We start from the raw sequence: 22,478 nt of genomic DNA on the forward strand, positions 1-22,478 counted from the left end.
TTAAACCAATATTAATTATTTTAGTAAACTCTTCACTGAAGTGGAACACGTACCCCTAAAGGACACAAACCCTGAGTGAATACTCGTGTAAGGGGGGAACTCGGGCTGCGTGCGGTGGGAGGGCTGCAGGGCGACCGCTCCTGACGGGATACGTGGCCACTAAGCTGTTGTCACAGTCTTCAAGCCATGGCTCCCTAGGAGACGCCGCCCCTCGGGAATCAAACGGACCATCCCTTGGAGCAGAAGGACACACACCTGTGTCCAGGTAGGGCCTTCAAGGAAAGACGGGGACTGGACAGGAGAGACACAGAGGGGACCATCTCCACGGTGACTGCAATGCCGCGCACGAAAGGCTCAGGCAAACACACCCAAGTGTCAGCCAGCGTGGTTTTGGGGGCAAAGTATGAGGTCACTGGTTTATGACTTCTGAACTTCGGTTTGCTGGAAACAGTATAAATAATTACTAATAAAAACTCTCTAGCAGAACTGGAAAGAAATAATCACGTTGCAAAGAATCTTGGCAGAAATCAAGACTCCATGCTTCTAAAAACAAAAATCTAAGTCTGACTCGTGTTTACAAAATGCTTAGTACTTCAAACCCTATAAATACACTATGTTACTCTGGGTATAATTTTTAGGTTCAAAGCAAACCATAAGGAATGTGACATATTAAACCAAAATAAAGACGTCTGCTTTAAACAACCCCTCTCACACAGCAAATTACAAATTACCATTCCATCTCTACTATTTAGCAAACATTTTTGAAAATGAGCAATTAGGCTGCACTGTTTTTCTGACGAGGAAAATATGAGCTCCCCAGGATTCTATACAAATCCTACCACGGCACTACCCTGAAATCTCACATTAGCCTTCCTCTTTTGCAGTGTTAGAGAATGCAGATTCACTTGCAAAAACACGAGAGGCTGCAGTACCTGACGTTTTGAAGAAGGGGGCAGTTTAACTCCCTCAGTTATTAACAGGCATGCAGGCCTCCCTGCCAGGCCCGCCACAAGAGGCCAGGACGCGGCCTGGCCAAAGGGCTCGCTGCTACCCGCCACCCACCAGGCAGGGCAGGAGACGCCATGATTGAGACAAAGGCACCGACAGAGGCTCCAGCCTGTGAGCTTCCCTCAGGTGCGGGAACGCTGCACGCTGTCACCGGGCTGGGGCACAGGCGGCCCATCAAGGAGCTGCGGGGGAGTCAGCCCTTTCCAGCAAATGACCAAAGGCACCAGGAGCTCCCTCCTCCGTGCGCTGACCTGGTGTCTCACATGGGACAGTGTTAAAGGAAGGACCCTCTAGCCCAGCGCCTGAAATAATGAGCCCCTTCTGGAAATCAGAGTTTGCTGTGAATTTAAGGCACAGGGGGAGCGGGGGGAGGGCTGGAGCTGGACTTGGGCAGGTGGCGGGAAGCACCCCCAGCCTGGAGGCGGGGAACAGGGACCCTCAGTCGGATCTGACCCAGATTCTGCTCAGCACAATTCCCTGGGTGTCCAGCAGGTCACGGAGCGGGCAGAACCCTGGCAGACGGGGCCCAGCAGCCAGGCCCCTGAGCTGGGTGCAGTCCCGGCCAGGCGCGTACAAGCTCTTTGGGGAGGACCTAGGCCCTGCAAGCGCTCGACCCGGACACTCACCGCGTGGCTCCTAGAGGAGCGGGAGGACAGGAGGACCGGGAGCACCGCCCGTGACCACCCACTGTCCTCTTCCGCTTCCTACTGAACGTCATTTCAAGACAAGACCAAACAAACCAGCAGCCAGCAGCCCGCCGGGTGAGTGTGGGCACCTGAAGAAGAGCCAGACTACTTCCCGGCGGCCAGCACCAGTGGGCTGGAGCGCAGGGACTACAGATCAGCCACCAATCTAGCAACACAACCAAAACAGAGGGCACGGTCTGAGGCCATTAGCTTCAAACAGTGAAAAGAGAAAAGGGGAAAAACGCCAAGAAAAGGTAAAACATAAGAAGGTGCTGACAGGCTCTGCGTCTGACCCTCTTCCGAGCCCCTGGCAGGCGTCCTGGGGAGCAGGTACACCAACAAAACCCTAAGCATTCCAATCACGGCAAGAGAACAGGAATGATGGGGAAAGTCAAGGACACACCTTTGTGCGCAGAGCCCAGCTGTGCTGAGGGGCTGGCAGAGGCAGGAAAGACAGCAGCTCAGCGCTGTGGTCTCTCTGGGCTCAAGAATGTCTGTGCCAGAAAGCACAGTGACAGGGGCTGTGGGCCTGCTCACACCCACGGACGGGAGGACGGGCTGACAGACGGGTGACAGGTGGGTGGACAGGTGGATGGATGGATGGATGGACGGGAGAATGGATGGATGGGTAAGTGGATGGATGATGGATGGGTAAGTGGACAGATGGATGGATGAGAAAGTGGATGGATGGATGGGTAAGTGGATGGATGGATGGGTAAGTGGATGGATGGGTGGGTGGGTAACTGGATGGAGGGATGGATGAGTTAAGTGGATGGATGGGTGGATGGATGGATAGGTAAGTAGATGGATGGATGGATGGATGGATGGATGGGTGAGCCGACAGATAAAAGAAGGTATATAATATGCAAAAAGCAAACACAAAGTCTGGTCTGGAAGAAAACATAGCCTGAAGAACTTTAGAAATTTTAAAAGAGACAAGGAATACCAGACCACCTTACCTGTCTCCTGAGAAACCTATATATGGGTCAAGAAGCAACAGTTAGAACTGAACATGGATCAGTGGACTGGCTCAAAATTGGGAAAAGAGTATGACAAGGCTGTATATTGTCACCCTGTTTATTTAACTTCTATGCCAAGTTCATCATGCAAAATGCCGGGCTGGATGAATCACAAGCTGGAATCCAGATTTCTGGGAGAAATGTCAATAACCTCAGATATGTAGATGATATCACTTTAATGGCAGAAAGAGGAACTAAAGAGCCTCTTGAAGAGGGTGAAAGAGGAAAGTGAAAAACCAGCTTAAAGCATAACATTTAAAAAGCTAAGATCATGGCGTCCAGTCCCATCACTTCCTGCAGAAGGGAAAAGCGTATTGGAAAGACAGCATATTGAAGAGCAGAGACAGCATTTTCTGTCAACAAAGTTCCGTCTAGTCAAAGCTATAGTTTTCCAGTAGTCATGCATGGATGTGAGGGGTGGACCATGAAGAAGGCTGAGCACCAACAAATTGATGCTTTTGAACTGTGGTGTTGGAGAAGATTCTAGAGAGTCCCTTGGACTGCAAGGAGATCCAACAAGCCAATCCTAAAGGAAATCAGCCCTGAGTGTTCATTGGAAGGACTGATGCTGAAGGTGAAGCTCCAATACTTTGGCCACCTGATGCGAAGAGCCAACTCATGAGAAAGAACCTGAGCTGGGAAAGACTGAAGGCGGGAGGAGAAAGGGGCAACAGAGGATGAGATGGCTGGATGGCATCACCCACTTGACGGACGTGAATTTGAGCAGGCTCTGGGAGACAGTGAAGGACAGGGGAGCCTGATGAGCTGCGGTCCAGGAGTCACAAAGAGTCAAACATGACTGAGCAAGTGAGCAACAGCGAAAGCAAAGGGAAAACGCGCTCCGTGAGGGAAACGGGGGAACCAGAGACGATGGGATGAAGCGGGGGCGAATCCGTGCTGCTGCAAAACAACTGAAAAGCTAAATAAAAGCGGGGGGCAAGGTGCGCCTGAAAAATCAAACTAATGACACGGAAACCACGCCTACAGCAGAACTGCCTTTCAGTGCAGCTAACGCACCTCCCCGAAGAAGAAGGCGCACAGCACTCTCGGCTCCTAGGAGCTGGCCCCGGGGGGGGGGGGGGGGGGGACACAGCACAGCAGCTGAGCATCTGAACTGCGTCACGGTGGCGGCGCGGCCAGGATTTTCGGAGTCCAGCTCCAGCAGCCAGGGAGTCAGCCTGAAGGGGTGAGCGGTGTCGGCCAGAAACTGCGGCAGCCTCTCAGTGCTTCTGGACTGCCTGTTCATTTCAAGCCTATGATTCTCTTTCATACTTTTACCAAAGCATTAGGTCAGAGGTTTGACATTTTCAGTTCCCACTGACTCAGATTTGTTGTCTCCATAAATCACTGTTGCCCCTCAAAAGGAGTTTCTGCCTCAGCGATTCTCTTATCTACTTTTTTTTACGTGTCTTTGTGAATACACTGTAACTCATGCTAATGTCTGGGCTGTATACCACATTTCTCAGTTTATTTCTTATCTTTCTGAGTCTTGTTTGCCCCTAGTATCCTAAGTTCACTATTTTTTAGAAAGGGCTTCTAGCTAACAATATCTCTAAAGTCCCTAATTTCTATAAGCTATAGTAGAATATGTTAACATTACAACATTCTTAAATCTTTAGCTTCTGCTCGGACAGTAAAAGCGTCTGCCTATGATGCGGGAGACCCGGGTGCAATCCCTGGGCAGGGCAGATCCTCTGGAGAAGGAAATGGCAACCCACTCCAGTACTCTTGCCTGGAGAATCCCATGGACGGAAGAGCCTGATAGGCTACAGTCCATGGGGTCACGAAGAGTCGGGCACAACTGAGCGACTTCACTAAGCCCTAAATTCAGCAAACTCCTTTGCCGTAAACACTTCCCTCACAAATAGGCGTCAGGTAGCAATCCCTCCCACGGCCTCAAGCTGTGGCCTGTGTGCTCACCCTGGAACACTCTTTTGTAAAAAGAGTGCCGAACAAACGTCAGTGATTAATTTTATGAATTATTCTCTGAGCACAGCTGCAGAAGGCTTTGTGCTTTCTCATGCTCCTCTCAAGGACAATAAGCATCCTAGTATTTTTTTCAGTCAACTCAGTCGAGGAAAGGAAAAAACAAGTCAGAATCACAAAGCTTAACTCCTTCATCCCGGGTCCGTGCCAGCGGAACAGAGAGGGGGTTAGGGCCGTGCCTCCGTTTTGTCAGTAATGCCTAACGCGGCTCCTGACAAGGATTCCTTCTGGAGGCTTGCAAACCTATCTGAAAAAAGATTAGTATCCAAAATATACAAGGAACTCATACAACTCAATAACAAAAACCCAAATAATCAGGTTAACAATGAGCAGAAAACCTGAGTTGAACTTATACTCTGACAAACAAGACATGCAGATGGGCAACACGTGCAGGCCAGAGACGCGCAACGCCAGAAGTCTCGAGGAGACGCAAAGCGGAACCACCACGAGGCGCCACTCACAGCCATTGGTGGGCAGCCGTGTCTGTTATCAAGCAGACCAGAGATAAATGCTGAAGAGGGTGTGGAGGAAAGGGAACCTCCAACACTGCTGGGGGGAATGGGCACGGGTGCAGCCGCGGTGGAAAACAGTAGCGAAGTTCCTCAAAAAAATTATAACTAGAACGACTATGTGATCCAGAAATTCCATTCCTGGGCATTCACTCAAATGAAACAGAATCTCAAAAGCTATCTATATCACCACACTCACTGCAGCATTACTCACAACAGTCAAGATACAGAAACAACTTCAGTGTCCACGCGTGAATGGATGAGGAGATGATGGCATTTTAATACTCCTTCCCAATATTCCATGAAAGGAATATTATTCAGTCTTCAAAAAGAAGGGAATCCTGCCTGTGCAACAGCACAGATAAATCTGGAGGACATGCTACAATACAGCCCCAACAAGCAGGACAAATACTGCACGCTCTCCTGTCTGCGTGGGAACTACACCACTCAAGTCCACGGAAGCAGCGGGCAGGACGGCGGTTGCCAGGGGCTGGGGCGGGGGATGGCGAGATGCGGGCCGCGGGATCAGAGTTTCCGCTGTGAGAGGAGGACCTGTGGCATGGTGGCTACAAATACCCACGGTGTTTTGTACACTTGTCTGCAAGGACGGCCGGCCTCAGTGGGCCCGCGTCACACACAGCAGGTACCGCGTGCGGCAGCAAGGGTGTTAATCAGCTTCATCGCACTCATTCTGCCACCACGTGTGTGTGTATCAACATATAACATCATACACCTAAACACACCATCTTTTATCAATTATACCCCTGTAAAGCTGGAAAAAAGCAAAATAAAACAATTTTTAAAAGGGAAAAAGAAAGCCTCGTGCAGGAAGAGGCTGCTGGTATCAAAGGTGAGTCAAGATGAAGCGCACGGGCGGGCAGCGAGCAGGAAGCAGGGCGCTGAGCTCACCCCAACCTGCTGGCCTCCAAGGGCATCTCACAGCCCAGGTTTACGACAGGGTCCTGGTTACCGAAAGCATCGTCGGCTTAACCCGGTACACCCAGCCGCACTCCACACGGACCACGGCCACCAACGGTCCTAACCAGCTAGCACAGCGCTCAGCCGCCAGGTACGCAGGAACGGGTCAGCACGTGGTGCCCCCAGACCTCGGCCCCTCCCCGCGTCCTGGGCCCCTGGACCGCGCCGGCTCAGGCCAGGCCCAGCTCACGGGGCCAACGCCGGCGCCCCTCGCTGGGCGACACCCCGGGCTGGGCGGCCAGGCTCCTCAGCTGCCCGGGGCCACGGAGCCCCGCGGGGCGGCCTTCTCGGCCTCTTCTAACCTGCCAGCCTCTTCCTCACTCCCTACCGCTTGACCAAAGCTGCGCTTCGTTGGAAAGAGGCAGACGGAGAGGGCAGGGCAGGGGGTACACACAAACTCAGAGAATGTCTCCGTTCAGAAAACAAACGAGCTAGAGGACGCACGTCTCTGCTCTCGGGTATTCTTCCCGATTTCTGAAGGCCCAGCTTCTGTTAGAACAATGATCAGAAATGTTGCAAAGTACTGCTGATTCGTTTATGGCACGGAGAATAATCAGAAATGTTGCAAAGTACTGCTGATTCGTTTATGGCACGGAGCTCACAATCTACCCTGACACTATTTGTCTGTTAATCAGAGGTGGTAAACTGCGGCTTCTGGAGAAAGCCAAAGGAAACTGCAGGTGTCCCCGTGGAAGCCGGCTGCCTCGGGTCCCCTGGCCTTGGAAGCCGGAGTATCACCAGAGGGTGGGCTACACCCTGCGAGTCCAGAGGACCCGTCTGCTGTTGTGTTTACAGAACAGATTCTACCGAGCTTGCCTGGTTTTATAAGAGGATATTACTAAGAAGGCCACCATCCTAACAGCCTAGTGGCTGCGGCAGCCACACAGTAAACACCTTAACTGCACGCTCACTCGACAGACACTTCCTGTGTGACTGCTGTGCTGGGGGCCGAGGACAGCCCTGAAGCCACTGCACAGAGGTCTCCGTCTCCGGGTGAAGGGAGCAAACAGCAACACAGACAAGCCACTAAACAACAGGACCTTGTCAGCAGTGTCGCAAAGGGCGGCAGCCCGGGCTGACCCTCAAGCGAGGGCTGGGTGGCCAGCACAGCGCTCGGGGGGGCTCCCCCCGGCTAGGGAGACACTGGCAGCAGACGGCGCTGTGCGAGGCCCCCGAGGCCCCCGTGTGTCTGAGCACCAGGGGAGTCCTGGGGAGGAGGCCTGCCCACCGAGTGGGCAGCGCCCAGGTCAGCAGTGAGGTGGGCTGAACCGGGGAAGGAAGTGGGAGGCACCAGGCTGCAAGAGGCAGAGACAGAGAAAGGTGGGGAGACCCTGGGACCGGTGTACTTGGAGGCCAGAAAGGTCAGGCCGGCATGTCTGCAGCAGCCGGAGAGGACACGCTGTGTGGACGTGTCCCCAGGTGCCAGAGCCACGTCCCCAGGGTCACAGCCAGACCCGTGCCTGCAGATGGGCACATCCACACGAAAGCTCCCGAAAGCCCCCAAATGCCCAGCCTCAAGGGGCAGGTCCTGGGACGGCAGGGACAGTCAGCCCTTCCAGGACGTGGGAGCAGGGTGGGGGGCGCATCCCGGCAAAGCCGCTCAGTCCAAAGTAGGAAAAGAAAGAAAGAAAACAGGAGAATGAACTTCTGCTGCAGCAAGGCTGCCTTGCAGCAAAGCCCAGGTCCAGGGGCTACAAGGCTCCGTCCCCCCACGCAGGAAGGCTTCTCCCCTCCGCCCAAGCTTCTGCCTGTCCCAGCGCTGGGGGCCCCATCGCTGCCTGTCCCGGCGCTGGGGGCCCCATCGCTGCCTGCCCCGGCGCTGGGGGCCCCATCGCTGCCTGCCCCGGCGCTGGGGGTCCCATCGCTGCCTGCCCTGGCGCTGGGGGCGGCAGTGTGAATACGCGTTTGGATGATAGGCACACAAGGCAGATCTTTGCATTTTTAAACCTCGCTCAAGGACTAGAATGTTCTTACTGATCTTGAGGCAGAATCTGCCTCCTTGACTCAGCCCAGGTCCTGGTTTGCCCTCCACAGAGACTGACCTCTAACCCTCCATACAGGGTGGTCTCGGGCTTTGGGCCCCTCTCCTCCAGAGAAAGTGAAGACACACTTCAGGTTGACAAAGACTGCAAACACAGCATTGTCCAACCTCCTTAAAGCCACGAAACGAACTATATGGCAACAACAGACAGTAAAAATACAACGTGTGAAATGGGCCCAACAGGTAAGTAAGCCCAGTGATCTCACGGACAAGGTTAGCTGAGCACAAAACAGTAAGTGTTGACTTATTAGTCACTCACACTAGACAGGGTGACTAGGTGGGGGCCGTCCCAGCCTGTGAAAAGGCCGCTCCCCAAAGCCGGCTCCTGAGTCAGGGCAGGACACGTTTCCCACGGTAACTGCGTGCTCCTGGAGCGCCAGGCCCCAGAGCCGGAATCTCCTGCTCGGCATGAACGTGAGACGTCTCTGCGTGGAGACACATCCGAAGCTCCAGCCTGGATCCTCTCACTAGCCGCCGACCACACAGGGGAAGACGACCCCAGGAAGCAGGTGTCGGGAAGTGAAGGGTCCCGGGTGGGGCTGGGACGTTCGGATGAGAGGGGAGACCCCAGACCCTGACCCCCGCCTCTTAACTCGGTGTCTGTGGGACCCTCTTTCTGCCCAGCTGCTTTTACTTGTAAAGATGGCAGAACATATTTAATAATACATATTTCCTAGGATGAACATGTGAAATAAATGAGATCGCTTTTTCTCCTTATTTATGATCAGAAAAGAAACTAAAGGTGGGAAATAATAAAAGTGGGGAAAAACTCATCAGAACACATATACTCGACTGTCACCTGCAGCCCCTGAACCTGAAGGCGTGCTCATGAAACAGCGGCCTTGCCCGGCCCTGCTCTCCACAGAGGGGCTCACGGAGCGGGGGCCGTCCCGAGCAGCACCGGGCCTGAGTTACGGGGAAAATGACGGCAGGGAGGGGAGACCCCCAGGGCGGGGGCCACTGCCACCAGCTGGGACCCCACTTCCTTACAGAGGACATGGGGCCGTGAGTCTGGGGCTCCCACACTGAGCCAGTTTAGACTTCCAAAGACTGTAAAAGGCAGTAAATAATAAAACGCTACAGGGCTCCGGTGTCTAATGCTGACAGGAGAGATTTTAACAGATGAATAACACTTAACATGTATGGTTAAACTGAACATACTAAATAAACTTCTCAAACGAATAAATTTTCCGCAGAAATGAATGCCTTCTTCCGGAAAAGCTGAATGAGCACACAGGAGGAAGGCTAATGTGAACAGAACACTGTAGAAACCACTCACTGCTACCCTGGGTCTGGTTACATCCTATTTCCTTTCATTAAGGACGGTTTCCCACTCCTAGCTTAAGGTGATTACATGACAAGACTATCAGCGTGCATAAGGCAGGTTAACATCATTCCTTTTGCTGGAAAAATAAATCTACAGCCTTTAGGACCCATCAGGTGTCAGCGCGTTTCTCGTACTTCCCACGGCTGGACGGACCCTGACAGGCAGAGCGAGACCGGTGGCACTTCCTGGTGGCTCTTCCTGGTGGCTCTGCGCCCACCCGCCTTCCACCCACCAGCCACCCTTTCTAAGGCCCAGGACTGAAGTCAGCAGTTGTTGGACAACAGAAACCCAGAAAACTTGGTTTCTCTTCAGCTCACAATAAAGAGGGTAAACCTGACCCCAGGACTCCCCAGCTCTGGCACTTCTTGGCCCCCAAAGTTAGCATATAAATGAAAATAAAATGCTGATGTTTTACATTTTAACAAACTGTAAGATTCAACTCTCAATAGACAGAATAAAGTCGTTAAAAACACGTAAAAAGAAACAAACCTGTGAGCATGGGGACTTTTACAAGTGTTGTAAGTAACAAAGGACTTTCGGGAGAAAGCCTCCAAGTCCGTCTGGAGAGTTCTTTAAAACTCACTGAGCCGAAGGGACGCGGGTTACATCAGAGGAGTGACTCGAGTGAGACAGGAAGTCGCTGGCCGCCTCCTTTCAGGCCAGTCCTAGCAGGAGAATCCCCTGAACGGAATCACTTAAAGGCGGAAAGAAAGCTCTTTCCTCTTTGTCCCACAGGTTCCAGTCACCTACTGAACTTTTCCTAAGAGACGGAAATTCAGCCACTGGGCGTCTCGCCGAACTTCCAGAGCCGCCCCAGGCGGGCGAGCGCTCTGAAGCCCGGCTCGCTGGTCCACAAGCGGCTCCGCCACGCGGGCGGCAGGTCTTTTCTTGCCCCCACGGGATGCGTGGGGACGAGCCCTGACGCTGTCAGGACAGCGCGTCCTCAACAGACCGCTTCCCAAACACGGTCGTGGGGCCCGGGGGTGACGGCCCCCCAGCGGGCCCCGGTGAACCACCCCCCATCCCCCAGAGCTGGAAACGCCGAGAAGACGACGTTAGAGTGGGTCAACAGCAAATACACTCCACATTTGAAACTTCGTTAAAAATAATAAAAAGTAGACATTAGAAATTGTGACTTACCACCATCGGACACAGTTGCAGACTGAAAGAAAAGAGAGAGAGACATGAGTTAATTGGGCCTCATGACCGGTCAGAAGACAGCACGTCCACGTGAGGAGCGAAGCCAGCCTCTGGCCGAGCCCGTTCTGGGAGCAGGTGCCTGGGCACGGCCGCCTCCCGGGGCGTGGCCCTCCGCTTCCTGGGTGAGCCCCGCCCCACCCCCGGGCCAGGAGGGGGCCGGGCGACCGTCCCCTGCCTCCCTGGAGAACAGATCCTGGCACGCCTGACACCGCAGGCTTCGTAACCACCTCGGAGCAGCCTTAGAGGTCGGGCTCACCAGCCCGGGCTTGAGTCTGCCAGGCACACCCAAGCCCAGGAGGCAGGCCTGCCCTCTGTCCATCCAGGGCAAGGCGCGGCCCAGGGCACCTGGCGATCCTGCTCAACGCTCTCACCCCAGGCCCACCCAGGGGCAGATCCGCCCTGGTGGTGTTGGCAGAGGGGTGCTGGCCTGCAGCCAGCCTGGACCTCTGACCCAGCCACCCTGGGCAGGCAGGTGGGGACAAGCCAGGCCTGGAGGGAGGAGGTGGCGGAGAGAGGTCCTGGGACAACACGCAGGGTCCCGAGAGCTCCAAGCAATTGAGCAATTCTCTGATGGGAACGGCTGAGCAAGTCCTCCTGAGAACGCAGTTCTGAGGCTGCGACCTAGGAAGGGTGCCTGGGATCGTGGAAGGAGGGCCTCCAGAGAAGTCAGGAGAGGGGAAGGGGCCTGGGGAGGCAGCACAGACACCAGGGAGCCTCCCCGCGGGAAGGCAGTGGGTGAGCACCTCTGTGACGAGTCCTGGTCACAGCCCAGGCACAGCCTGGCAGGCCTGAGGCAGGCAGGGCCCCACGGCAGCCACGCAGGGCCTGCAGGCCTTGGGGCAGCCAGCACCCCCGGCATCTCGGCCCCGCAGTCGTGCCCTGAGAAGAAGCCTGCTGCAGAAGCCCCAGGCCTCACACACCTTCCTCTCTGCAGAGCAAGGGGAGACCAGAGAGGAGGGCGTGGAGAGTGACGGGGGGACCCTTCCCAGGTCCGGGGCCTCCCTAGTCAGCAGGGGTCACGTCTCAAGACCTCCAAGGCCAAGAGCAAACAGGTGGGGAGGAGGTGCCAAACCACTGCTTCCAGGGACAGCCCCAACCTGGGGCTAAAAGCAGGTGTTCATGGCCGAACTGTGGAAAGAGTGTCAATTGCACACCCTACATGCTGTTTGGCCTCCCTGTCCCCGGTGCCAGCACCCCCCACCTGGAGGACGGGGGCCCTCACCTCCAGGGGCTCACCCCTGCCCAGCCCGGTGAGCCGCCCTCCTCCACCTGGGGGCTGTCCTCCAGGACCCTGCCCTAAGATCGGGTTCGTCACGGCTTCACACCATCTTGAGTCCTGGGTCACAAACACTCTGCACAGGCTATGGTGGATCCAGCTTTTAAACCTTCACCTTGCCAGGCAGGTAGCAAAGAGCAGACCCCAGGGAGCCAGCAGCCCCTGCACAGCAGGGTCTGTTCTCACTGGAAAAGTGGGGGGCCCCTCCCCAGGGTGGATGAGGGCTCACGGACACTGTCCTCCTGCCCATGCTCACCACAGTCACCTACAATCCTGGGAAAATTCAATAATATCAAAGGCAACTCACTCCCTGAGACTTCGAGAGGAAACTCTGCAAGGCCACACACAAAAGCAGAAACACCATCAATAATAACTTCTGAAAAGCAAGTCAGAAAATGTAAAATCCACCAACGTGAAAGACGTGGTTCACTCCATGTATAAAGTGAAAGTGAAGTCGCTCAGTCATGTTTAACTCTTTGCAACCCCATGGACTGTAGCCCACCAGGCTCCTCCCTCCATGGGGTTCTCCAGGCAAGAGTACTGGAGTGGGGTGCCATTTCCTTCTCCAGGGGATCTTCCTGACCCAGGGATCGAACCCAGGTCTCCCACATTCCAGGCAGACGCTTTAACCTCTGAGCGCTAAAGCTGAAGTCCCAGGCTTTAGCAGACTGGACAAAATGCAGTAAAAAAATCTCTACACACATCCCCCAAATGCACGAAGATCCCGGAGAGAAGAGTGTCCCTGAAGCTGAGAAGGTGGCCGGGGAGCACAGGCTGTCCATGGGGAGGCTGGGCCGGCTGGGCAGCGGGGACAGGGCCAGCAGGGCAGGCCCATGGCTGCAGAGGCTCCGGAGGGGGGCCCTCTGGTACAGGGTGAGCAGATTCAGGTAAACGTCCCCAAACGTGCTTTAGAGCAGCTTTCAATTTACAGAAACATTGTGAAGCGAGCATAGAAACATATCTGCTTTCTAACACAACACTGCTCCAAAGGAAGCAAGGGCCCCCTGCGGGAGGAGCGGGGAGGAAACGGAGGCCCGCAGGGCTGAGGGGTGCATGTCCCCTCACTTGGACGCTCCCGGGGTGAAAAGCCCCAGCTCCACAGCCACAAACACAAACGGTCTGGGAAGAAGCGGCCCGGCAAGGCCCAAAGGAGCTCCAAGAGCATGAGCCCACCTGGAAATGAGCTCAAAACGCCCCCAAGCCCAAGGGAAAACCCCCTGAGAAAGAACCAGCAGAAACAGCAATGAACAGAATCTCAGATACTGCAAAGAGCAATGCAGATGTCAAATGACTACGAAACTGTGAAGACACAAAGGTTTCAATAAAAAAGGGAGAAGCAGGGTGGTAGATTTAAAAATAATCCTACAGGATGATTGACAATGAAATCTACAATTGTTGAAATTGCAGAGAGGTGCTCCGCAGGAGGGTTGCCAGAGATCGGAGACTGGAGAGAAAACCTGGGAACTCAAAGACGACCGGACAGAAGTGTCCTGATGGGAGCGCAGAGGCGGCCGAGAGGGGGCCCGCCGGGGCGAAGCTCTGCTGCGGACGTGCGCCCAGCTCCGCGGGCCAGCCCCACCCTGGCCCGGGGCTCCCCCAGGACGCCCACCGGGAACAGGCTTCCTGGTCCAAGTCTCAGTTGCTCAGCATTTTCCAGGAGGGGCTCAGAGTCTGTAAGCCACAGCCTCAGATTACGTACTTCCTTCCCTTTCTGAACTTTGGGCAACTGTGCCGAGAGGACTTCCCAAGCACTTGGCACCTGAGGAGTCACAGCTGGTGGCCCATGTGTGTGTGTGGTGGGTGTGTGAGTGGTGGGTGGGTGTGTGTCTGTGTGTGGAGTGTGGTGTGTGTGTGTGTGTGTGTGGTGTGTGTGTGTGTGGTGTGCGCTGTGTATGTGATGTGCGTGTGTGTGGTATGGTATGTGTGTGGTCTCTGTGTGGTATGGTGTCTGTGTGGTGTGTGTGGTGTGTGTGTGTGTGTGGTCTGTGTATGTGTGGTCTGTGTGGTGTGTGTTGTGTGTGTGTGTGGTATGGTGTGTGTGTGTGGTATGTATGTGTGGTGTGTGTATAGTGTGTATGTGTGTATGCTGTGTGTGTGGTGTGTTTGTCTGTGGTGTGTGTGGGGTGTGCGTGTGTGGTGTGTGTGGGGGGTGTGTGTGTGTGTGATGTGTGGGGTGTGTGTGGGGTGTGTTTGTGTGGTCTGTGTGGTGTGTGTGGAGTGTGTGTGTGGTATGTGTATGGTGTGTGTGTGTGTGGTGTGTATGTAGTGTGTGTGGTGTGTGTGTGGGTGAAGGTATGTGTGGTGTGTGTGTGGTGTGTGTGTGGTCTGTTTGGTGCGTGTGTGTGTGGTGTATGTATGGTGTGTGTGTATGTGTGTGCGGTATGTCTGTGTGTGGTGTATGTGTGTGGTGTGTGTGTGGTGTGTGTTGTGATGTGTGTGGTGTGTGTGGTGTATGGTGTGGTATGTGTGTGTGTGTGGTGTGTGTGTGGGGTATGTGTGGGGTGTGTGTGGTGTCTGTGGTGTGGGGTGTGTGGGGGGTGTGTGTGTGGTCTGTGTGTGGTGTGGGTGTGTATGGTGTGTGTGTGGTGTGTATACGGTGTGTGTAGTGTGTGTGGTATATGGTGTGGTGTTTGTGTGGGGGGTGTGTGTGCACGGTGTGTGTGGTGTGTGTGTTGTGATGTGTGTGGTGTGTGTGGTGTGTGTGTGTGTGCGGTGTGTGTGTGGTCTGCATGTGGTGTGTGTGTGGTCTGCGTGTGGTGTGCGTGTGTGTGCAGTGTGTGGTGTGCGTGTGTGTGCAGTGTGTGTGTGGTCTGCGTGTGATGTGTGTGGTCTGTGTGTGGTGTGTGTGTGTGTGGTCTGTATGGTGTGTGTGTATGTGTGTGTGGTGAGTGTGGTGTGTGTGGTGCGTGCGGTGTGTGTGCGGTCTGCGTATGGTGTGTGTGTGTGTGTGGTCTGTGTGTGGTGTGTGTGTGTGTGGTCTGTATGGTGTGTGTGTATGTGTGTGTGGTGTGTGTGGTGTGTGTGTGTGTGCGGTGTGTGTGTGGTCTGTGTGTGGTGTGCGTGTGTGTGCAGTGTGTGTGTGGTCTGCGTGTGTGTGTGGTCTGTGTGTGGTGTGCGTGTGTGTGCAGTGTGTGTGTGGTCTGCGTGTGTGTGTGGTCTGTGTGTGGTGTGTGTGTGTGGTCTGTATGGTGTGTGTGTATGTGTGTGTGTGGTGAGTGTGGTGTGTGTGGTGCGTGCGGTGTGTGTGCGGTCTGCGTATGGTGTGTGCGTGTGTGTGTGGTCTGTGTGTGGTGTGTGTGTGTGTGGTCTGTATGGTGTGTGTGTGTGTGTGTGTGGTGAGTGTGGTGTGTGTGGTGCGTGCGGTGTGTGTGCGGTCTGCGTATGGTGTGTGCGTGTGTGTGTGGTCTGTGTGTGGTGTGCGTGTGTGTGCAGTGTGTGTGTGGTCTGCGTGTGTGTGTGGTCTGTGTGTGGTGTGTGTGTGTGGTCTGTATGGTGTGTGTATGTGTGTGTGTGGTGAGTGTGGTGTGTGTGGTGCGTGCGGTGTGTGTGCGGTCTGCGTATGGTGTGTGCGTGTGTGTGTGGTCTGTGTGTGGTGTGTGTGTGTGTGGTCTGTATGGTGTGTGTGTGTGTGTGTGTGTGGTGAGTGTGGTGTGTGTGGTGCGTGCGGTGTGTGTGCGGTCTGCGTATGGTGTGTGCGTGTGTGTGTGGTCTGTGTGTGGTGTGCGTGTGTGTGCAGTGTGTGTGTGGTCTGCGTGTGTGTGTGGTCTGTGTGTGGTGTGTGTGTGTGGTCTGTATGGTGTGTGTGTATGTGTGTGTGTGGTGAGTGTGGTGTGTGTGGTGAGTGTGGTGTGTGTGGTGTGTGTGGTGTGTGTGTGTGTGTGCGGTGTGTGTGTGGTCTGTGTGTGGTGTGCGTGTGTGTGCAGTGTGTGTGTGGTCTGCGTGTGATGTGTGTGGTCTGTGTGTGGTGTGTGTGTGTGTGGTCTGTATGGTGTGTGTATGTGTGTGTGTGGTGAGTGTGGTGTGTGTGGTGCGTGCGGTGTGTGTGCGGTCTGCGTATGGTGTGTGCGTGTGTGTGTGGTCTGTGTGTGGTGTGTGTGTGTGTGGTCTGTATGGTGTGTGTGCATGTGTGTGTGGTGAGTGTGGTGTGTGTGGTGCGTGCGGTGTGTGTGCGGTCTGCGTATGGTGTGTGCGTGTGTGTGTGGTCTGCGTGTGTGTGTGGTCTGTGTGTGGTGTGTGTGTGTGTGGTCTGTATGGTGTGTGTGTATGTGTGTGTGTGGTGAGTGTGGTGTGTGTGGTGCGTGCGGTGTGTGTGCGGTCTGCGTATGGTGTGTGCGTGTGTGTGTGGTCTGTGTGTGGTGTGTGTGTGTGTGGTCTGTATGGTGTGTGTGTATGTGTGTGTGTGGTGAGTGTGGTGTGTGTGGTGCGTGCGGTGTGTGTGCGGTCTGCGTATGGTGTGTGCGTGTGTGTGTGGTCTGTGTGTGGTGTGTGTGTGTGTGGTCTGTATGGTGTGTGTGCATGTGTGTGTGGTGAGTGTGGTGTGTGTGGTGCGTGCGGTGTGTGTGCGGTCTGCGTATGGTGTGTGCGTGTGTGTGTGGTCTGTATGGTGTGTGTGCATGTGTGTGTGGTGAGTGTGGTGTGTGTGTGTGTGTGCGGTGTGTGTGTGGTCTGTGTGTGGTGTGCGTGTGTGTGCAGTGTGTGTGTGGTCTGCGTGTGATGTGTGTGGTCTGTGTGTGGTGTGTGTGTGTGTGGTCTGTATGGTGTGTGTGCATGTGTGTGTGGTGAGTGTGGTGTGTGTGGTGCGTGCGGTGTGTGTGCGGTCTGCGTATGGTGTGCGTGTGTGTGTGGTCTGTGGGTGGTGTGTGTGTGTGTGGTCTGTATGGTGTGTGTGTGTGTGGTGAGTGTGGTGCGTGCGGTGTGTGTGCGGTCTGCGTATGGTGTGCGTGTGTGTGTGGTCTGTGGGTGGTGTGTGTGTGTGTGGTCTGTATGGTGTGTGTGTGTGTGTGTGTGGTGAGTGTGGTGCGTGCGGTGTGTGTGCGGTCTGCGTATGGTGTGTGCGTGTGTGTGGTCTGTGGGTGGTGTGTGTGTCTGTACCCTCAGGGTCCCCCGGCAGGGGCTGGCATCCCCGCCCATGCAGGCCTCTGCCCCGGGCCCCTGAGGAGAGGCAGGCTCCCCGGGGTGGCCCGACAGCACGCGCTGGAAGGCTGGCCGGGAAGCAGCCGCACAGCCCCCTCCTCATCGCCTCCCGCCGTCTGCTCACGACTTGTTAACCTGGTGACTGTTTGCGCCCCCCTGGACGGAAAGCCTCGGCCTCCTCCGGGTTTCACGCTCCTGGAGAAGCAGGTGACGACTCCCTCCAGACCACCTGCCGTCTAGCATCTGCTCTGTCCACCAGCACACACCTGGAAGGCGCGGCCAGGACACCTCTGAACTGACATCTGACGCCCGGAAGGGGCCTCTGGGTCCCTTGTCGGCGCCTGAGCCCCTGGCTCTCTTGAGGACGCAGAAGCAGGCTACGGAGCGTGCACGGGGCTTTATTATAACCGGAGACGAGGCTGGAAGGGATGACACAGGGCTGCACCGGCGACAGGCGCCGTCGCGGGGGGCAGGTGGCCAGCGCCCCACGTAGGAGCAGACGAGGAGGTGCAGGCCCGCATCTTGCCGCAACAGCCGGGGGAATGCAGCGAACCCCCAAATCGTTTCTACTGGTCTTGGGACTGACATGCCCAATTCTGACCAAATCACCCTTTTCAAGCCTCGCTCGCAACACTTCAGCGCTTCTGAAGTGAGGCACCCCCAAGTTTCTTGGCATTCTTAAACACTTTCACAAATTAAAACTTCACACTGTGAAGCTGAAGTTGAAGCTGGCTAACTGTGTTCTGATAGGCAGCATAATCTGTATTAATGACGTGTTTTCATTAGCCTGTCCTTCTTGCGTTCTTCCCACATTCCCATGTTGGCATGCTATTCTTATAACAAGGGCAGCCGCAAAACAACAAGAAAAAGCCGCTAGCTAAAAGGTTTGAGAAAGTGAGCATTTTTCTGTGCTTAAGATTTAAACACAAAGCATAACTAAACAGCTCTGAAAAGGTCTGTGGCTCCCCAAGCCTGGAGTTTACACTAACGTAAATACATTTGTTTTTAAAAACTTCAAAGTATTTTAGATAAGTAATTTAAGTTCAAACAATTTCTATTTCTCAGGTCAGCCTGACAGTTCGGTGCTAACTGACTGGGATTTATTCCCAGCAGGAAATTTATCTGGACCACACACACACGTGGATATTTTATTCTGAATTAACATTTTGAAAGTTTTAAATTATTTCCATGAAGAATGCTGATTTATCAAGGCTGATTCTGTCAGTAACATTTGGACAATAGCAGTTATTAAAATATATCATTTCATAACTACTTAGTATATAGGAATACAAAGTTGTATACATTTTCAATTGTGAGCCAATGAAAAAATTTCCTACCTTGGGCGTAAGAAATATTAAACACCCATCTCTGACTCTTAAATAAGAGACAAAGGCCTGCAACTTGCCCAACGGTACCAAACATTTTGAGAAAAAAAAAAGAAATTCAAATAATCCCAATGAGAAAAAACCTTAAGAATTCAACAATCCAATCTGCCTCTAATTTATATTCATTTTGCCTTTGAAAGGCTTGCTCATCTAAGTTTTAAGACAACTCCCTGCTGGACAGAGCACAGAAGAGAGCAGGGCACGGGCTGGGGGGACAGGGAAGACCCCCAGGGGTGGGACAGAAGGGCAATGAACCAGGGGGGCCCCTCTGCTGGTCCCCCCCAGGCGCCCGCCTGCCCTCTGCGCCTCGAGCGCAGGGGTCTCCACACTCGGCCACGACACTCAAAGGAGCCGTGAAATCAGTTCAGTGGGTTTTGTAAGCAGCATTTGCGGGAAAACTGGGGTAAGATGGGCTAGACCAACATGAAAGGCTCACATGCAGGCCAAGAAGAGGCACTTAGTTCAAACCCCGACTCTACCACAGGGGGTGCCCGTGACCCAGAGGCCAGGGCGACAACAGCCACGGCGCCACGGGTGTGTTCAGCGCTGCCCGGCGACAGGCGGAGCGGCCGGCCACAGGGCGGCGCGGGGACGGGTAGGGAGGCCTGCGGTCAGAAGACGCAGCGCCCAGCTCAGAACGGGCTCTGAGCCTCCCCTCTGTGTGCGCGTGTGTGTCCCAAAGAGCTCTTCAAGCCCCAATAAAATCAAGAGAAACTGAAAACTCACAATCACAGCATTTTCCTAAGAATTTAACAGCTAGTATTTCTGCCCTGCCCTTGGAAAAGCCCCAGATCACTCATTACAAAACCTTTAAAAGTCCAGAGTCACACGGATGAAGTGGCCCGTGGGTGCCACGTGAATGCTGCGGGCTGGGGGCAGCATCCAACTTTACACGAGGACCCTCTGGCCTTCCTGCCACATGAGGACAGAGACCTTCCCCACCAGCTGGCCCGGCTGCAGGAAGACCCGCGCCCCACTGCGTGGCCAGGGCAGGCGTCACAGAGGGCGCGTCCCTACAGACAGCAGGACACCCACAGCTCGGGTCAGCATACACACAGGCCCGGTGGGTGAGCTGGCACCGCACAGCCTGGGGCAGACCCGCTCGTCAGAAGCACCTTTGGCATCAGCAGCCACTGACTGCAGCCAGAGTCCAGGGCCCTTGGCAGCTGAACTCGAAGCCCAGCTTCACGACATGCTCTCATGAAGGTGAGACCCAGTCATGGGGCAGGGGTGAGGGTTGGGTGGGGGCGCTGGCCCTGGGTCAGGGGCACAGGAAGTGGGGGGATTGCTGGGACGCCTTCCACTGCTCAGCCAAGCCCAGGCTCCTACAGACACAGGGCGCCCACCGCTGCAAACCTTCCGCTCAGGCACTCGTGCCCGGGCTGGAAACCAACCCAGCAAGTTAAGGCCCTGCCATCCAGAGCGGGGCGGGGGGGCCGGGGTGCCCCAAAGTGCATGGCATGGAATTAGGGGCCCCAGAGCCCCAGGCAGGCGAGCAGCGTGAGGTCAGATGGACTCAGAGGGTTTCGGAGGGTCGAGCCCAGGGGCCTGCTGACCTCCGGGGTTGGGCCTGAGGCAGGAGCAGGCTCATCCTGCAGGGGGCACATCCTCGTCTTGGGGTCTGCAGAGGCAGTTGGGAAGGGCGGCCCCTGGGTGGCAGTTGGGACACAACTGCCAGAGGAGGTGAGCCGGGCCTCCACGTCTGCCCGACAACAACTGCTGTGGGCAGGAGGGGAGAAAGGAGCCGCCTGTGGGCACGCAAGCAGACCAGAGGCACGACAGCGCCGTCTCCACGAGAGTGGCGCTGGGAGAGCCTAGCTCAGGGTGACCGCCTCTGAGACAGAAAGGGGAAGACGTGGAGAAAGGGGAAGACAGCAGCTCCCCTCAGCCTTCCTCTCACGGGGACCAGAGCCTTAAAAGGTAAGAAAGGCGTCTGTGCAGCCCACAGACCAAGGGGCAAAGCAGCCGGTCTGGACGGACGGACATCTCCCCACCCCGGGCAGCTCTGGGGTGGAGAGGCCTGGGGCGGGTGGGCCTGAGCCGCTGGGGTGCCCTACTCGAGGGGCTGCCTGCTGGAGCAGCCCCCTGACCCACAGCCCCCTGACCCACAGCGCTCTCTGCCCAGCGCTGCCCGGAAAGGCCCCAGGCCACCCGGAAGAGACGCCAGTCCTGTTCTTCACCATGCAGCCTTCTCAGTCCACGTGCCACCCAGAGCCCAGCGCACAGAAGCACAGCTGGCCGGGGAGAGGGCCACACATGCTCGTCATGTCCGACCCTTGCACAGGCCGCCTGAGTGACAAGCCCGCCGCCGCACGACGTGGCCCAACTGTCTTCATGCCCAGGATCCACGGGACTGACTGACCTTCCGGCCCAGCCCGGACACCCGAGTGGGCGCCCCAGGGGCTTGGACCTCTCCGCCCAGCGGGCACGGAGAACGCTGACTGCGGGTCTGGCCGAGTGAGAGCAGAGTGGGGTCAGGTCAAAGAGGGCAGTGCCCAGGCGGTGCCCTGGGGCCCAGACCTTGAGAGGGGGGCCTGCCCCTGCACCCCAGTGGGCAGTGAGAAACCCACCAGCGGCGGCAGTGCCCGGGTCCTGGAACTCGACAGCCCTGCATGGCGTGGGCTCAGGGCCCCAGACCGCTTGGGCCGGGCGAGTTCTGTCCCCGCCTCCTGGACAGCAGCCTGGCCACAGTGCGGACGGCCACGGCCCCGCCCCAGCAAGCTGGTCAGACACGGCAGGGGGCTCCAAGGTGTCCACGGAGAAAGCCCACCTAAGCTCTCTTTCTTCCTGCAGCAAATCCTCCTGACCCGAGGCTCGACCGGCACGTTCCCCTGTGCAGTGGTTGAAATACGGTGGATTGCCTGGGACTGGCAAATGGGCAGGTCCTAGAGTCCAAAGTCGGCTCCACTGCACCTCGTGCCTACAAGACGGGGACACCGACGGGCTGATGGCAGTGACAGCCTCGGGTCACACCCAGCCTCCTTCCGGGTCACACCCCGAGTGCATTTCAAGTGGTCCTGGGAGACGCCTCCTCTCAAGGCCCACGGGTCCTCCTCTCCAAGGTGAAAGACGCTTCCAAGTCACAGTCCTTCATAGTCACGGCTTTCCTTGGGCAGGACAGGGCACCCCAGCTGTGACGACGGACAATCTGAGGCTCAGAGCCACCAAGGGCAGGGGCCCCTCCCACACAGCTACCCCAGACCACTGCCCTTCACCTCAAGACTTCTCTCCCGAGGACTGAGCTGGAGGCCACAGCACTTTCTGCCCCCTGCCCCCTGCCCCTGGCCCGCGGGCAGAGCCAGCCAGGCCCTCAGGACTGCCCGCCACCCCACCACCTTCCTGAAATTTTCTGTTGCTTAAAACAGAACCACACCAACCAGACTCGTTCACACCCTCCGCAAACAACTTATTCGATGGGTTGAGCATTTGCAAAATTTCAAAATGAATCCAAATCATTTATGCAGGCAAATAAAAGGCAAATTTCTAGTAATTTTTCTTTCACTCAAAATAAAAAAAAAACCCTTTTCTAAAACTTGCCTCTATATACTACGGGAATGGAAAAGCAACCTGCATGTAATACAAATCAGTAACTGGTTAACTAGTACGTGTGTATGGGACCCAGTATTTCCGAAGTTCACGTTCTAGAGAGACAGGAGTGGCAAACAGGAGCCCAGTACTGCTCCTGCGGGGACGGCCAGAGGCAGCACGCAGCAGGCACGCCCGTAAACATCAAAGCAGCTCCCCACCCTCTGGAGGGAGCCTTATTAGCACAGAGTTCTCAAAATATACATGAAAAGTACTTTTAAAATCCACTCACACCTGCCCTTCCTTCATAGGCACAACTCTGGACCTGTCCAGCAGACCTACTTCTATTTCCTATCTGAAAAGCCGACGCAGTCATGGTCCTAAACCCAGCATCCCACCCAGGCA

At 55.5% G+C, this 22,478-nt stretch overlaps 1 protein-coding gene across 1 annotated transcript in view; it reads right to left on the reverse strand.

Moving 5' to 3' along the window:
• The window catches only part of RGS12 (regulator of G protein signaling 12), a 93,134-nt gene that overhangs the window by 41,740 nt on the left and 28,916 nt on the right, over positions 1 to 22,478 (reverse strand). The window contains exon 3 of the mRNA XM_052641726.1: positions 10,695 to 10,716. Coding sequence (XP_052497686.1) covers positions 10,695 to 10,716 — 22 coding nt within the window. The remainder of the gene's footprint in view (positions 1 to 10,694; positions 10,717 to 22,478) is intronic.

Source organism: Budorcas taxicolor, chromosome 6 (assembly GCF_023091745.1).
Source record: "Budorcas taxicolor isolate Tak-1 chromosome 6, Takin1.1, whole genome shotgun sequence".
Lineage (NCBI taxonomy): Eukaryota > Metazoa > Chordata > Mammalia > Artiodactyla > Bovidae > Budorcas > Budorcas taxicolor.